At 39.6% G+C, this 18,381-nt stretch overlaps 1 protein-coding gene across 5 annotated transcripts in view; it reads right to left on the bottom strand.

Moving 5' to 3' along the window:
- SLC41A2 (solute carrier family 41 member 2) overlaps nucleotides 1–16,171 on the bottom strand; it is a 63,460-nt gene extending 47,289 nt beyond the window's left edge. Inside the window, exons 1-8 of one of the 5 annotated variants that reach the window (XR_006020015.1) lie at nucleotides 16,000–16,169; nucleotides 12,299–12,381; nucleotides 12,021–12,104; nucleotides 9,084–9,815; nucleotides 7,755–7,862; nucleotides 2,950–3,021; nucleotides 1,999–2,143; nucleotides 1–147 (exon numbers count right to left, since the gene is read on the bottom strand). Coding sequence is in view for 2 of the 5 variants with exons in the window: in XM_042050482.1 (XP_041906416.1) it covers nucleotides 1–147; nucleotides 1,999–2,143; nucleotides 2,950–3,021; nucleotides 7,755–7,862; nucleotides 9,084–9,638 (1,027 nt within the window). In the remaining 3 variants the exon portion in view is untranslated. Of the gene's footprint in view, nucleotides 148–1,998; nucleotides 2,144–2,949; nucleotides 3,022–7,754; nucleotides 7,863–9,083; nucleotides 9,816–12,020; nucleotides 12,105–12,298; nucleotides 12,382–15,999 lie in introns of all 5 variants that reach the window. The other 4 variants (XR_006020013.1, XM_042050482.1, XM_042050483.1 and 1 more) reach the window with 4 other exon arrangements.
- Between the last annotated feature and the right edge of the window lie 2,210 nt (nucleotides 16,172–18,381).

Consider the following 18,381-nt stretch of genomic DNA (forward strand, 5'->3'; position numbering starts at 1 on the left):
CAAGGCAAGTATACAGACCCTGGCTTATCCATGCTAGTATAGCAAGGGTGATGAGATCACCAAAACTTGCTGCTATAGGAGTGGCAACATTGTCAGGATTGATACCAGTCTTCTTAGATCCAACAATAACTCCAACCATTATTACTCCTAAATTCAACAAAGAAGACAGTACAGTAACTGTATCCACTGCTGTAATTCCACAGAAAATTTCAAACTTAATAAATAAGAAGTCAGTGCTTTTTTCCCAGAATGATTGTTCTTCCCACCTGATTAATGACTGTGTTTTTAAGTTTTAGCCATTTTGAAAAATGGACATATACATTTTAAAAAAACAGAGTGAGCACACACACACAAAAAATCAAGAATCATCTGTACAATAAACTACTTTGCTAATGACTAGAATTAGCACTATTGAAATTGTAAAGAAACTATTTCCTGAAGAAAAAAATATGAAGTGTATTATTTTCCAACCCTGGTAACTTCCACTGACTGAAATTTCAATCAACCTAGGCTGAAAATAATGTAAGATTAAATATTTTGACATCTGATATTGTGCAAGACTATCAAGGAGTTAGCACCAAGAAGCTACACAATAAGTTAAACCCAAGACAACATATAAAAAATATTACTTGCTACACATTTGAAAAAAATTAATTAAAGGTGTTAATTTCTAATTTTTCCTATAAACAGCAACACTAACTTTTGAAGAGTAATCTCCCTGCAAAATGCAAGTGGCTACTAAAAATAAAATTGGCATTGTTACTAACAGTCTTTGGCACAATCTGAGTAATTTCCCTCTCATTACATATTATATGTAAGAGCTTCAACTGTATATGCCATCCTTTATGTTATATCATGTATGGTAGCTACATTAAGAGTTCACTTTCAGAGAAACTGACTAAGGAGTTACACACCAGGAAATTCTCAAAAGAAAGAACTGCAATGATCCTGTAAGATCACAATATTTCACAAGTGCCTGGTTCATGTGTAGGAGAACGAAGCTTAGAAAGTAATTTCCTGCACTGGCCCATCACCAGGACAAAAACCAAAGTTTCTCCTCATGTCCAAATCATACATGGGAAGAGTAGAAAATGCACTCGTTTCCCAGTTCTCTTGCTGCCCTTAATTCTGCACATGATCAAACTCAGTGACTTTCTAGTCACTAGAAAACATGTGTGCTCTCAATTCCATGCAAAACTTCAACAATTTTGTATTTTCCACATAAGTAAGCATATCAAAGCAGTAAAACAAGGAAGTTACGCATTTTACTTGACTTACTATTCTTAAGACTGCTGACTGTATTTTCATTAAGAACATGTCACAAGTAGAGGTACTTTCCTGCTCCCCTTCACACCCATTAAGTACAATCTTTTATGGTTAAATGTTTCCTGACAATTAGGAAGAGAATATTAAATTCATCATGCCATATTGCTCCAGACAGACACTGCCACTGTTTGTAGAGCTGGACTTGAACTTGGTCCAAACCCTTCAAATAATGAGCCTAATTGTTCACTTCAGACACAAAGCAGAGCACAAACTAACACACAAGCAGCATGGGCAACCTGGAACTTTGAATTCAGCTAAGCTAACATCCGGGATCACCTGAGTTTAATTATAAATAAGTGTTACCTGCTAAGTACTAAGAATATATTTCGTACATTAATGAATATAGAAAGCAGGGGGAAAAGTTCTCCATCATATTAAGTGAAATCTATAAACAATACTTTTTTGCTTAGATATGTTCAGGAGGTCATGCCAATCAAAAGCTTTCCAAAGACTGTGACAGGAGAGGAATGCAATATGCCCACCTATACGGAAACTGCAAAAGGGCATCTTATCCTCAGCTGGTTTGCAGATGTATTATTCCTGACTGGATTTCAATTTTTCAAAAAAAATTCAATTTTTTTTGAATTTCCTTCAAAAAAAATCAACATATACACATTCAGCATCCACAGAAAAATAAATAACTGCAAAAAGTAGCACATATACCCCCTTTACCTTGTAAAAGGGAAGCTATGAAGGCAGTTGCTACACTGCTAGAACACAAAAGGACTGAGTGATCAAAGCGGTATTTGCCCTCTGGAATCCAGCCCAATATAACTGCTGCCACTGCTGCCAGAAAACCAACTACTGTTGCCTGAACCTGGAAAAGAAAGCAAATTCTTAAAACAATTGACAGACTTAGAAGGACCACAGAATCATTTTCTGTTAGCCTTTCCTCCTACCTACATTAACATGCCAGGTATAACAGAAGCATGCTCATCCATTTTGTAGAGAGGATGACAACTTTGGATAATTAAGAAAAATCTTAGACCAGCAGAAAAGGCTTTACCAGCATTTGTCATACTGCAGAATAGCAAAAGTAAAATCAGGGAGAGGAGTTCAGGATTTACGAGAAGCCAATTCCTTAAGAAGCTTCTAAACCACTTAAAGTAGTGAAGTCACAACATAAATATTTAACCTAATTTTTGAGCGTGTTACATTGTAACTTCTGAATAAGACATAGCTCTCAATCTTAAGAAACAAGTGCTTTGGAGGACATGCACACTTTTCCTCAAATGACCCAGCTATTTAAAATATTGGTTTTTATCCAAAAGCTCTATCACACACTTCCTTTAAACATTGAATCCAACGCAAAATCAGTACTAGAAACATTTGAAAGGTCAGATTTAAAAGGTTTTGCCAAATCTGAAATTTTTCTCTAATCATCCTCAGATCCTTTCCCAGAAAAAATTATAAAGGAAATATACCCTTGGTACAGTCAAAAATAAGACTTTACATCTTCTTCTAATAAATATAAGCTCACATTTTTTTAGAGAAGAGCCAGTGTAGTAGAGCTAGTTTCCCATTAACACTGTTCATCTCCATACTTACCAATGTTTGTGATTAAACTTTTTCAATAACTTCCCTCACTTACGAGAATTAATCAAATAAACCCATTATATTTACCTGCTTTAAGGCCAAATTACCAATTATTAGGTTCCATTTCTCAATGGGAGAATCCATTTTTCCAATATTTACCTATCAAAATTAGAAAAGAAATTCAGACATTTGGGTTTAAAATGGTATTATTTGAAATTGCCCACAAATAATTCAGCTAATGAAGTAAAACATTTTGATTAAAAACAAGCTATATTTTTAAAAAGTCAAACATTGCTTTTGATTTTAAATCATACTTACAGTATCTTTCCAAAAGCAGCTAAACTTGATGCAGTTTTACATAGTAACTTGTTTAACATTAGCTTGCTCTGCAAGATATACCAGCCACCTACATTCCTGTAACGTCCAAGCACCACCAGGGATTAGATCAGTGGCTGGAAGATCCCTTTAGACTGAGCTTGTTTCTATGGCACTTAAATTCTGAAAATAAAAAATGCTAAAATCCAATACTGTTTAGCGTTCTAACTTTTCATTTATGCAATACAGCTAGAGATCTCAGATGCTATAAATGATGTAAGTCCAGTATTAAGGTAGTAGCTGAAAGATAGCAAATAAGTTATTCTAGAAATTTAAAAGTAGATATATGTATGTATATATACTTATATTTCCTACTTTTGCCTTTTTTTTGAGTTAGAGGACAAGATCTGACAAACAATACAAACCACTGCAGTATGACTGTGTTTAAAATAACTTTCTTTTTGAGATAACAGACTTATAATTTTTTACGTGTTGAGCATAAATTTTAGTGGCTTTTCCCATACAATACCAATTTATAAGATAACATACTTCTCAAAAAACAGAAGGACTTCATGCTTATATTTTTCATCTTTCGATAATTTCTTTTCAGTAGATTTCAATTCAATTTCTTTTCCATTTTGTTTCATTTTGTGATAGTAGTGACTTGCAAGGAACAAAGTATTAAAAGAAATGCTAATTTAAAAACAGAAATATAATAAGACACTTTATCTTAATCACACTATAAATATTTTATAATGTTCAAACTACAGTCAAAGCTCTGCAAATGCATCCATTAAGTTTAAGTAGAAAAGCAGTTGTTTCAGGAACTACTGATAATGATCTCCTCTGCACCCTTCTTAAGTATATAAATGTTCAATGAACAAAATGGCAGAGTTTCACTTTTTCTCTCCTTTGAAAAAGTTTTGGAAAAGTATCCAAAAAAATTAACAGTATTATTTAACAATATTACTGTTTTAAAAAGTAATCTTGCAAAGTGCTTAATCCGGCCTAAAGGTGAGCTACTGCCAAATGCCACAGCTCTTCCTTCCGCTGTCACCTACATATTCACATTTTCTTTCTTGAACCAGATCCACCAGCTCCATCAGAAAGTTCACGGCAACATAAATCTGCTGGTTTGATGGAAAACACTTTTTCCAGGGAGCAAAAAGGGGTTATCTGCTATGAAATGATCTGATCCATTACATCCAACCATGCAACCATGCACAAGTGCTCTCAGGGTTTGGTAGGGAGAAAGAGCAGGACCACTCCTTGCAGCTGCAGATTTCCACAAACTGGGATCAAGTTTATTGTGACACTGTGAAATAGATGGACCTAAACAAAAGGTTTGTAAAATCACACTGCTAATGCCTAACCCTGATAACACACAGCCAGAACAAGAGTCTGCACAAGTTTACAGGACTGAATAAGTAGTGTTTTGGGGTTGGTTATGAGTCATTTTTTGGGGTATTTTTTTGTTGTTGCTCTTTAAAAATGAAACAGGAATAGAGAGAAAGGACAGCAATGTGAATTGAGACAATGAGAATGACCCAGAGAACAGAACAAAGCTGAAGAACTGAAGGACACAAACCACAATATAAGTATTGTGCTTGAATGGACAGTTGACCTCAGGGCACCTCCCACAGTTATGCCAGCACAGCAGTGGGCAGAGGGAGAAGGGTTTACAGAGGTAAATCTCCAGAAGCACCTTTTTGCTCTTTGTTGTCGGTATTCTACATATGAAGTAACTTCTGGTGGGATAAAAATTAATGTTTTAAAAACAGTAGGCAGTAAGATTGCCAGGGTATGGAGAGTTTACACTAACACCAAAGTAGTATGCCCAGAGGCAGATGAAAAACACAGTCTTGAGACAGATTTAATGAAATAACTGATTCTAAAGTGCATGGGAAAGTGTGAATGACCAGTAAGAAGCAGCTAAAGGAGAAATTTGGGCAACAAGATGAATGAAAGTGACCAGACAACACTTGAAACCAGATGTACTATGGGTAAGAAACTTGCTAAGAAGACACTACTCTTTGACTGACCACGTAACTAAAAATAAAGTAAAGATAATTAGTTTACAGCCCCAAGAGCACAGACGTGTCTGCAAATTCAGATGCAATTACAAGCTAAGTGAGCAAGCAGGGCATGAATTAACTGCAATGCTGAACTCATGTCAGAAATTTCCTCTTCAAAAGGTAAAGCTGGTCACAGGGGCACAGTCTTGCATTTACTTTAAAAACAAATGTCTGGTGGGCAGCCAGATTTAGCCAAGGCAGACCAATGGCAATTTCTGGTACTGGGATGACAGGAAGCCTTCATGGCATGCTTGAATAAAAATGTCTGAAGCATCAGCTGATTTATGTCTTGGTGAGGCTTAATGACACTGGTAAGAGGCACTGGTAACACTCCTCAAACTAAGCCTTCTCAGTATTGAATTGTTTGAGTCTTGGTAGAGCCAGGGGTTCAAATGGCCAAACTGCCTCTGAAAAACCACATTCGAGATATCTACATGTTGAAGAATACATTTAGTGCATCCTTAATGTACAGATCATGTTATCACTGTTACTGGGATACTTTTAAGAGTGCCATTTTGGGCTGGGGAGAGTGGCCTGAAACTCATGATGCCAACTTTGGTTTACCCACTGGACATGCAGCCTGTGCTGTGGAAACTCCAGTGTCCTTCATCTGTGTGCATGAGAGGGGGATTGACTCCTGTTTTAGTAAGAGCTGATGGATAGTAAGAACCAAGGTCAGGAGTCACAGTGCAGAAAAAGGGTCTGCGTGACCCTTTTCCAAATGTCCCCTGAGAGCTGTGATGTTCACAGATGTGATGGCACTGGTGAGGGTTGGGAATTCAGCAATGGACTGACCCAGACAAGTTCTGGATTTGTGATCTGGCAAAGGTCATAAGCTCAACTGAGACAAAGAATTAAAGATCACATTAACTGAAGCAGAAGTGGTGAAGCATATTCTGACCTTCTTTCTCTTAAGCCTTCAGTAAGGCACTGGTACATCTTGGACTTGGTATATTTTTCACTATGCAATACAAGCATTTTTAATCCTCAGGCTATGAACTGTACTAGTCAGAAACAAATTAAGCAACACGTCAACAAAAATCAAAAGGTAAACTAATAGAAAAAAGCATTCATGCCTGACAGTAAAGGCAGTAAAGTTTAAACACAAAATGCTGTTAAGGAACAGTAAGAATACTCAGAAAAGCAAGAGCAATCAAACAGAAAACAAGACTGAATGGCTAAGGATGACATTGATAGAGATACAATAGAACATATCAATTCTTATGTATGAAAGTAATCAATTTCTGTAATGGGCATGACACAAGCAAACCTTCACAGGACTGCCAAGGCTCTGTCCATCACAGTATGCATTCAGGCAACAACTCAACATAATGTGGCAATGACATTTATTAATGATGGAACACCGGCAGACCTTGTCAATACAAAGCATTGTAGTAACATACAAAAACTGAATGTCCTTGAGGGTTACAGCAGCAAAAACATAAAATCCAACAGGAGAAATGCAAGGTCATGCACTTATAGACTAATAATATTTCTGCCAGAAGATGGGAGTGACAGCTGGAAATGAACAAAGGCATAAATAAAAGGACAGTCATTGATCACAAAGTGACTGAGAGGTCTAGACCTGACCCTTCCAGGCAAGTAAGTACATAAAACCCTAGAAAGTTTCAAGAGCAATATTCTACAAAGACATAGTAAAATCTCATCTGGAGTTCTGTACACCTTTGACCAGACGTACTAGAAAAATTCATTCAAGTAGGAAGAGGCAGAGTGGGGACCTTGCTGGAGAACCGAAGCACTGCATTAGGCAGTCTTAGAGATACCCAGTGCAGCTATCAGAAATAGTCTAGCCACGTTATTAGACTGATTATTCACACACACACAAAAGATATACAAGAAGGCGATCTGGCTTACTTAGACTAGAAAAATGAAGGGGTAGAATATCCCCTGAAATGTAAAAAACAGCTATAAGAAATACATGAGAAAGAACACACAGAAAAAACTTAGTTACTGCTACATTACAGTGTTGACACACACAAAAAATAAGCAGACACAAAAAAAACCAAAACAACCTCAGCACAACAAAAATAAATAAATCTATTTAGCCAGAAAGCTAAAAAAAAAAAGTTTCCTGCAGTTTGATCAAAAGAGGTCTCGAATAGCAATGTCACCAATGCTTTATTTTGGTGCCAAACATATGGTCTTTAGAAAAACGTTTTCTTAGACTATTCAAAATCCCTCAAGGTCAAAGAGATCTCTCAACCTTACACAATACACCTGTAAATCTCAAAAATCTACTTTGTCTGTTCTGAATGATGAGTAGGAAGAGACTTAAGAAGTGAAGTTTCAATGTATGGAGACAAGGGTCACCTTTTTAACTTTGCCAACTTAATAACAGATTTAAACTGCCCCATAACAGCCAGATTAATTCATAAAATAATATTAATTCATAAAAAAATACCTGTGCCTCAAAGATTTTTTTTCCTTTTTGAAATATTTTAAACATGTATCTGAAGAGTAAAAAGGAAGAAAGTTACTTACAGCAGTTGACAGCCGGGATGCCAAGGTCATTTCCAAATTTCCTTTGAGACCAAGAAGTGCAGGAACCAAGATAAAGACTTCAGTAACATTCTTGAACACATCCCAGTGCTATACAAAGTATACAGTGGGAAACATTTAATTGAAAAGTTCTCTTTAGACCATCCACAAAGTATGCAAAAAAATTCTGTAAATCATAACTTAGCCAGCTAAAAAAAATGTAATCGTTTTATATTAGACTTAAAATCTGAAGTCAAAACTGTTACCTATTTACATAAAACAGATTTATGACTGCATATTACTGCTTCAAAGATGAGAAGACTATAAGCAAGAGATACAAAACCTGGCCTTAAATAAACACAGTTAAAAAAAGAAGTCATTAATTTGAAGTATTTGTTTTTCATGACTTTAAAATAGTCCCAGATACTATGACTGCTCTTGAATTCTGCTCTTAATTTTCAATAATATTTTCATCTTTTCCCCCAGCTGTGTAGAAACCTCACATAAAACCAGCAAGGAATCAATTGTCATATTAACAGAGCCTGTAAGTAAAAAAAGCTTGTCTTTATTCTTTTACCTTTAAGTGTGAAATTTACAAGAGCACAGCTTTCCAAAACCCAGACTTTTAGAAGAAAACTCTTAATTTTTTGTGCACCAAGTTCTCAGCACCGAAGTGCTGTGTTTCTTTGTAAGTCTTGTCAACGCATGTATTTAATTCGTCATCATTTACCAATTTTAACTAAACTAACAAAGCTGTAAATTGCCTTTGTATTGAGGAATTTGCAATCATTTAAATTATTAATTTAATGAAAATAAAAGGATTCAATTAAAGCATCTCTACAAAGAATAAATTGGTAAGAAGTACATGAACAAAGCACCAGACTGGTGTCAAATAGCCCACAAGCAGTAAAGTTTCTATGTCAAATTTTATTTTCCTTTTTCTTGAGGTAATGAAGTGTCTTTTCATTGCAACTGATTGAAGTTCAAGCTTCCTTGACTCTCTCAAGATTTTGAGTGACAAAGATTGTCATCTCTTGCTCCTATTTTAATTAACTTCGTAAACTCTTTAAAAGTGTAGCTAAAGAAATCCCTAAAGCTGAACAAAGCAAAACCAAACAAAAGGGGGGAAAATCCACACAGATTAATTTCTGTATTGTATTTCTGTTTAAATATTGTGGTTATTTCAAACCTTTTAAATAAGGCGTGCATAGTAGCAGAACCACGTGCAGACCTAATTACATCTCAATATTGCAGACATCTACAATGTCACATTAGAACTACAGACCTCACAGACTACCTGTTAAAAAAGAATCTTCCAAAGCAAATACCAACCTGTACAATATCCAAAACCATGCCAGCAGAAACAGTTCCGAATCCTGCTAGCAAAAAAGGTACGAGTATCTGCAGTGCCATAATACTACTTGATTCTTTGGGTTGTTTTCTTCTTCCTTCCACGATGATATCTTCATTACTGTCACTAGAGAGAGTGTCATCCTGCAACATGGCATCTGTTTCTGAAGTATCCATGCCATCACAGTAATTATAACTGGTAAAATCATCATATTTAGGGCTACAGCTAGATGGGCTGTGTCCATTGCTACCATGAAAGCTTGGTTCTGAGAAGTGATGGTACTCTGTGTGTTGTTCTGACCTGACATTAAAATTGTGTCCTGCTGGTTGCAATCCATCTTGCCAGACACCATTCACCTTTTTGTGTTTTTCCTCTTGGTTTATTTGGTAAACAACAGGAACCATACTTAAAAGCAGTCTCAAAAATTTATCAGACTGAATTGTATTAAGATTTACAGTCCAGTTTACAAAGCCTTCTCTGTCATGGACTTTGCTATTTGTTTTGGAGATGGTAGATCTGCCTTTCCAGTTAGTCATAGTGCTACAGAAGTACAGGTTGAAAAGCACTTTGTTCTTCAGATGTCAGCCAAGAAATCCTGTAGGTGAGTCTTCAAGCACCACACTTACATGTGGACCAAAATGTTCCTTTTCTGCATGGAAAAGTGTTTTTTCATTGCTCTCAGATCTTCAACAATTCCATAAGCAAGATTGAATCTGCAAAAAAGTAGAAAGCATATATTTAACTTTTAAAATATTTTAACTCTACAGAATACAAAAGATATTGGTTCGATTTTTCAGATCACAATCTTTTCTCCTTTCTCTTTACTGTGACTTAAGGTGAAGTTGTTTCTACTTTGACATTTCCATCATGGTAGGAAATTAAACAATGATATACTGACAATCTCAAGTCATTTCACATTCCCTTTATCAGAAGCCACTTCACCTTCCTTTTCTTTAATCTTCACGTGATAACCGCAGCAATTTACTAAAAGAACAGTTCTAATTTGACTCAAAGCTTTGCTGACTTTGGTATTTATTACTAAACTCCATAAATACAAGTAAATGATTAGCATAAACAGAGAAACAAAGGTCAGGGAGACTGCACCAACATGATGTAGGATAACACAATTCCACATGACTTTGTATCTATGCGAAGTTGTGGAAACATTATACAGGCTTCAGGAAATGAAAATATTCTAGAGCTGGAGGACTTTTAATCTGCATTTCCTAAGAAATTCAGCCTCCTGTAATCATAGGAGGATGATCCTATGATCATCATTTTTTATGATTCCTATACTTCGCTTCCATCTGTTTCAATGCTTTTAAGTCCTCCAGTACTTCAAGAGCAATTTTAGATAGACTTTACAGTGAGTGGAGATGTCAAAGCTTTTAGCAACTAACAGCCTTGTAGGAGAACCAAGTTTGTGCCTTTGCTGTTAGGCATATTCAAACATTACCTAGGATAACTCACTCCTCTATGGCCAGAGCAAGTCAAATTCAAAATTCCTGCTGCTCATAGAACTATTTGATTTAGGCTTTTTGAGTGAAGAGATGACGCAGAAGCAACACGATGATTTTCCCTCTACCACTTGCTTTATCCAAGGGAGCTCTGACCAAGAAACGAGTATTTTAAAAGTGACAATGGAATTTATGGCTTGATCTAGAAAGAAGCCAAGTTTTACAAGAAACTGCAATTTTTTTGCCACAAGACCAACTGAGGAATTTAAATAACCAAGATTCCTGCAATATCTTTTGCTGCCCTGCAGCAGATTGTGCTACATTGAACCTTTTAGTTTCAGTACATAAAAAACTCCTAGGCCTCAATTCTGGTTTCCATACACTTTAATTAAGAATAACAAAACAATTTTTGCTGCTATCCCCGAGCAGCTCTAACCACAGGTGGAAACGGTGCTCTGTTAAGTGCTACAGAAAGACAGAACAAGAAGAAGAAATTGAAGGATTTCATTTCACTCCCAGGAAAATGCATTGAGAAAATTTTCTGACAGCTTTAACAAGGCAGAGTCTGGCTCTCATTGCAGTTTCTCCCATATGTCCTCCAGTCACATCACCAGAGTGCTAGACCAGTGACTCACAGAAATTATTCATTGCTCTGGAACTCTGGCCAAAAATATTTGGGTTAATTATCCATATCTTGTGTAACATATGGATTGGTCTCCTTTTCAGTTTTTATATTTTGGGTTTTTTTAAGAAACAAATCCTTTGATAAGATTGTGGTTTCATTTAATATAAGAAAGTATTAGCAAATAGAAATTGTACCTAAAAGAGAAAAAAAGAGGGAACAGAAAAATGATTTGGTCACGTTCCAAATGGAGGAAGAGGCTAGCATGGATGGCTAACTGTTAAAATAGTACAAAGCAGTTTGGATGGCAGCCATTTCTATTTTTCCAACCACAAAGACTTAGAATGACAAAATGTGAATTTAATGATAAATGCTGGAAAAGGAGAATTTAAGAAGATAAACTGAAAAATGTAGAGTCATAAAATTGTTTAGGTTGGAATAGTATAGTATAGTATAGTATAGATTGAAGAGTAATTGCTCCTTCAGAACATACAGAGAGAAGATAACTACAAACCCTTCTAAATGTAACTATTGATTTCTAAAAACCTGTTCCAACAAAAATAATTTTCTAAATGTCATCTGATGCAATATTTTCACCCTAAGTTACAGGCTGTTAATAATTACCGTATTTTCAGGGGGTTTTTTGTACCTACAAGATGCAGCAACCCTTGTTGCTCATGTTGTTCTAAGGAACAACAAGAACTTCCCCAGAAGCTTTATCATTGACAAGAAAAATGCCTATGTTGTTGTTGTTGTCTAGAAAAGATATGGGAGCTAAAGAAGCAAGCTCTGCTCAAGTAATTCATATGAAGAAAAGGCAGTTAAAATCTCAAAAATACCTCTCCCAGTCTCTGTAGGAAGAGGAGATAAGTGGTTCTGGTTTCTTGACATATAATCTGGAGGTTACAGAAAAAGATGAAGTACTGAAAAAAAAAAAAAGAGAGACAGACAAAGATCCTTTGAGAAGTCAGGAAGCAGCTTCAGATTTATCATATCTGGCATATTATATATGAAATGAAAGGGCACCTTGTCTTTGTCCCTACAGACAAAATAATGAGCTATGCCCAAGCTATGAAAATAATAATTCCCTCTTCCTTATTGTTTCATAAGTACTTACATTTAATTTCGTTCTTTTCCTTCATACATTTTATACCACATGACAATTACTGTGTACTTCCCACCTCTCTCTGTCTCTCAGTCCTGCAAGCATACACAAACATAAAAAACCAGCTTTGTAAACATAAATAGGAAATACAGCCATATCCTGCCATTTGCCAAAGATATGTTCCTGAAAAATGAGACACTTGGCAATCCAACAGAGAGCAAGCCAATTTTACCTGTAAGGATAAATACAACTGATGCACACCGCAGTTTAAAAAATACACATGGAAACAGTATACATGATGGTCAGGCAGAAATAATTGCTGTAGAAAATAGGAGTACAAGGTGGGAGAGATGCTGACTTTTGGAAATGCAAAGCTGCTTTAGAAAAATCTCAGGTACTTCAGCTATGAAACTGAACACCTGATCACGATCACATTTTTCCATCCTTCACCTTTGATTGGCTTGATTCATCTGAGAAAGATGAAATGATCAAAAAAATTAAACTGCTCAGGAAGAAGCTCAAAGAACTCTCTTCACTATTGCCCAAAGAATTGTCCACATTGTTTTAGACACACCTATAATGCTGTTCTCCAGAGCATGGGAAAGAAAATGCTTCTTCCATACTTTCCCTTGGTTTAAAGGACATCTAGCATTAGCAGGATTAAGGGACCGGGTCCTACAGCTAAATTTGATCAGATAGATATTAGACTGCCAACAATTCATTTAAAGCGTGAACACAATAAATCATGACCTTTTAAGACCCTTTAAAAAAACAGGAAGGAGGAAGAATCAAGCATGAAATTTCTGTTGAGTCAACATTATGACAGGCTAAAACAAATACTTATCAAAGTCTAGGTCTAGGGAAATTTCTAATTTCTTTCAGAGCTTGGCTAACAGAACCAAAAGATAACATCTATCTAAATAATTCTGAGGGCTTTCACAGGACCCAAAGCAAATAACACCACAGTCAAAACCTGTTTTTCCTAAAAGTTGCCAACATTTTTTACAGGTGGTCTTGTAAAGTAATAATAATCTCTGCACTGCACTTCTAGGCAGTCCACAATAAAATACAATTGTGTAAACATGTCTGTCTGAGAAATGCCTCTCAGGACAAGAACAAGCCTTGGAAGGGGATTCAGGAAAGTAATAAGAAATGCTAACGAAACACTGAACTTTAATATTTTGCCATAATAAGCAAAGATGAAACTGGATTATTCCCCAGCTTGAAAGACTCTTTTTGTGTCTTCAGAGATGACGCCAGACTCTTCTCACTGAAAAGATGAGAGGTAGGAGGCACAAATTGAAACACTGGAAATGGCACTGAAACATAAGAAAAAGCTGGGGGTTTTTACCACCGGTTCAAACAGGTTCTGGAGACTTCATCCTTGGTGATATTTGAAACCAAACTGGACACGGCCCCAAGCAACCTGTTCTTCTTGACCCTACTGAGCAGAGGTGGCTGAATAGAAAATTTCCTGAGATTCTTTCTGACCTCAGCAATTCTGACATTCTGTAAAGGTGGAAATGTGAGGTTTTGGGGGCATTTTTGAAGTTCAGAATACAGGTGATACAGGGATCTGCATGGCTTCTTCTCCACTATCGTGTTGTATATACATACAAGTGCCAGTATCACACTGATACCCTTATCACAGCCATGGCTAATCATTTACATTAGTGTAGTGGGCATATCAGCAGAAAGGGAAAGCTACATCATATCACCTCAGCATTATAAAGAGTAAACAGGTGGTATTATCATTAACCATTACATAGAATCCGGAAACCAGTAAGTACAAGATTACTTATACCAGATATTGAGTGTTAAAGAGTGTAAAACATGCTGAAAATTAACAAATGTTGTATGCGAGGCAGATATAAGACCATTACATACCATTTTTAAGTATTACGAAGTAAACTGTGTTTATTGTATGGCAGTTGCTGGTTAAATTAACAGCAAAAGAAACAAATCACAAGGGGGAAAAACCAGATTAAAAAACCTCCAGATGCCTTCTTGACAGTAAGACCTGCCAGCCCCAGGCTCAGTTTTCAGACAAGTTTGAGACTGCTGCATTCCACTTCCTGAACACGGCAGCTTTCGATTTTGGCCCCAAGAAAGAGCAAAGCAGATGTGAGAAAAAGACTTGGTTTGACTGCACTTTTAAAGCAACTCATCTAGAAGAGACCAAAACAGAGTCAAAACACAGCAGCAAGGCTGTGAAATGTGGTTGGTTGTAAAATGACCCAAATGGAATACCAGCATGAAAAATACCACGCAAATCACATCCTTCAGCCCACCAAAAGCAGGTCAGAAAGTATGAAATGTAAGAGATAATGCAGTCCTCTAGATTAAGTAACCGATACATACTTACCAGGATGAATCCTAACTACTCTTTGGGATCCTGATTACAGGTCTCTACTGTCATCACCAAGGAGAGATTAATTACTTATTAACTCAGGTACTAGGACACAGACTTCACATTGCTTTTTGTGGATAATATCATACAGGTATTTGAAAAGAAAATGATACGCTGTTATTTTTCCTCCTGAAGTGTCTACCAGGCATATTGCAATATTTATGGATCCAGTTTCACAACCTCTTTAGGGTAGCAGATGTAGGGAATGCTGCCAGAACAGGTCATCCTAGCTGGTCTCATCTTTTTACCCACATTGCTGAACTGCTAAAGTGAGGGTAACTAGGCATGTCTGCTAAACATTGCTAGGTCTCTTCCTAAAGATTAACAATTATTTCATTGTCTATAACCTGGATTCAAATGTGAGTGAAGAAGATACACAACTATACCCTGGACAATGGGCTGGGGGAAGCAGAAATTATAACATTCACTGACAGTAAAGAAATAGACAACTACAACCTGAACTTCATGGAGAATTAATGAGAGAGTAGAAAGTAAAGTGAAATAAATCACAAAAAGCTCCTATGTTTTGGCAGAAAAGTATGGAAAGAGAATAAATGTACCATCACACGTTAATTTACAATGCTTGTAAACAAAGAAGACGCGATGGTTGAAGTCTGTACCTGTGCTGTTCAGGCAGAGGTTTCGTGCTTGTCTAGCACTGCATCTGCGGTGACAGAGTCTGGCACGTTTTTATGGGTGCAAAGGTGGGAACAGAACTGCCTGCACATACGGACGTAAAAAGTGCCATGGAATAGGGGCTACTGGGAATGTTGGGCAGGTCTTGTGCAGGCACAGAGAAACCAAAGAAAAGGCTCATTGTCCAGGCTACCTGGAGCAGTGCATAATTACGCGCACATGATGAATACCCGCTGTGGGGCTCTGAGGAGCGCAGAGTACCGGGGCGCGGGCGGCCAAACGCGAGGCAGCATCCGCGCTCCGGACGCAGGACATCGGCCCGGCCGGCGAGCAGCGGAGCCCGCCCGGCGCCGGGGGGTGCCTGCGGGGTGCGGGACAAGGGCGGGCTGGAGTGTCGGGGCCCGCAGCACGGGGAAGACGAGCCCCGCGGCACCCGGGGAACACCGGCCGGGGCGGGAGGCGGGCGGCACCGAGAGCCCCCCAGCCCTGGGCACCCCGGCATCGGGGCGGGCCGGCGCGGCGCTCGGGGGGCTCCGCCACTCGCCAGGAAACTTTCCCGCCCACGCCCCCGCCGCCTCCCCCGGCCCGGAGCGGCAGGTCCCCGGCCCGCCCGGTCCCTCTGCCCTCGCTCCCCGCGCCGCCCCCTCGGGCCGCGCCCTCCCCTCACCTGGGCGAGAGCGGTGCCGGCAGCGTCGCGGGGTCGCGCTCCATCGCTGCGGCGGGGAGGGAGCAGCCCGGCGGCGGTGACAGCTCCGCGCTAGGTGAGCGCCGCCGCCACTGAGCAGGCGCGGAAGCGGGCGGCCCCCGCGATGATGTGGCCCGTGATGCGCAGAACCGCCGCCGCCGCCACCGGCCGCTCCGAGCCGCCGCCGGGCGGGGGAGGGAGGGAGGAGCCGAGCGCCGCCGCCCCGCGCCGCCCGTGGGACGGGACGGGACGGGACGGGGCGCCGTGCCGTGCCTGCGGTCCCTCGCAGTCCGGCCCCTGGGGGAGCCCCCGCTGCCTGACATCCGCCGCCCGCTGCGGGACCCGCCGGCGTCCCCTTGCCGCTGCGCCGTCCCCCCGCCCCTCGGCGGTAGCGGGGGGCGAAGCTGCACCCCCGGCTCGCTGCCTCCGCAAGGGCCCGGCCGGTGCCCCGCAGCCGGGGGAGACAAAGCACTGGGGAGTGGGGCTCCAGGGCGCTCCCCGGGCGGAGCCGGCGGTGGCGGTGCCTTTGCTTCCACTCGCAGAAGCTTTCTTGGCGACAAGAGCACGGGTCGCCGTTTGACTCCTGACTGCCAGCTACCAGGACATTGCCGCTCTTTTCTGCCAGCTGGTTAAAAGCAGCTTCCTCGGGAATCCCATTTTTTTAAGTGTTAGGGTCAGTTGGAATATCCATGTTCTCGCCCAGCTAGGTTGTACACCTTGCACACAGTGTGTAAGTCTGTGAGTTACTCCATGACATCAGCTGCCTCTGTTTAACTAAGTATGGAGCCAAGGCCTTGCTGGACTCCTGTGCTGAGAAACACTTTATATTAATACATCAAAACAGTCAAGCCAGCTAAATTTGTGCATTTCTAGTTTTGTGCATTACTAGTTTTATTCCTCAGTTGTTGCTCAACACTTTGAAGTGGTGAAGGATGCCTTAACAGGAAGGTGAAAGAGAAGAAAGGAAAAAAGAGGATGAAAAGAGAAGATTTCATGACGGTGACAGCAGCTGAGCCTACAGCATCCCTTTTCATGTCTACAGAGAGAAAAAAAAGACAGCACGGGCAAATCACCAAGTACCTGCCATAAACTGGAGCTAGGTGTGGTGGGGATGTGTGGAATAGCAGAAGCTTAAGCACAGGGAAATGCATTTGTAGGAGTGGGGCCAAAACATTCTGCGCTACAAGAGTGAAACATACAGCATCAGCTTGAACACTCAAGTCGATACCACCTTAAATGAATGAAGCAGCCCAAAGCTCGGAGCTATTAATTCAGCTGTCTCAAGCCTGAATTTATTGGGGATTTGGGCTACAGAGCTGTTGTTTCCCTATCCTTGTAGGAACTGTATATATCCATGCTTTGTGTGTGCTCAGGTGTTACACAGCATGGATACTTAATTGGGCCGCCTTACAAATCAGATAAAGATCACGTCTGCTTCTGTTGTCAACAGGTTAGACTGTAAACCTGAGGTTTGGGAATAGCACCTGAGGGTGCTGTTTCTGGCTTTTCTAATTGCTTGTCTGGTTATCTTGGGCAATCACTTCATCACTCTCTACTGCAGGTTCCTTGACAGCATTACGCCCCGCCCTCCATGGAAATCACATAATACCCATGGATGAAATATATTATTTGAGGTTCACACACTATTATTTTGGGTTGTGTACAAATTCAGAAAGACTCACTTTTGAGGCCCAAGGCAAAAACCTCAGCCCTCAAGATTTTTCAGTCATTAAAGCTAGCAATGGGATTTTTCTGGAAAATGGAAATTCTGGAGCATAGTTGGGTAGAAAGGTGAAAACCAGGTAGCAAATTCAGTGGAATGCAACTGGCACTGTGGGTGGGCTGAGGAAGTGACACAGGACACTTGTTTGGGCCAGTCTGTCAGGAAAACAGCAGGGTGGTCTCTTGCTTGAGGCCTTGCAGAAGGTTTGCTTCTTATTCATGTTTATTCCAAGAGACTGGAATCTGGGTGATTGTGTGGTTGGGTTTTTTCCTGTGTTCTTTGCAATGAGAGCCTATAAACACCACTTACCTGATTACTATTTTTTCTCATTTTCATCTTGGGCTTCCCATCTTGTTTCCTATGAACCATTCAGTTTTCTTTTTGCAGTTTTCACACTGTCTAGATGTGAAAGGACAGAAGCTGCAGAACAGATAAGGACATAAACTGAGGAACAAATCCTGAATAACAGGTTGGCCAGTGTCAACTGAACTTGGTGGTTGTGTAAGTTTCTTTTCCAAAGGATGACTAAAACTCCCTCAGGCTCTGATATTTAATTTTAGATTCATTTGTCAAACTCTGAAAATGAAAATGGGCAAGTTTTCAGAGATAAGCAACTACTGGCAGGCGTTCAGGTGACGTTA

Source organism: Corvus kubaryi, unplaced genomic scaffold (genome assembly GCF_017639235.1).
Source record: "Corvus kubaryi isolate FWS band 111438036 unplaced genomic scaffold, C.kubaryi_AGA036_p1.0 74, whole genome shotgun sequence".
Classification (NCBI taxonomy): Eukaryota; Metazoa; Chordata; class Aves; order Passeriformes; family Corvidae; genus Corvus; species Corvus kubaryi.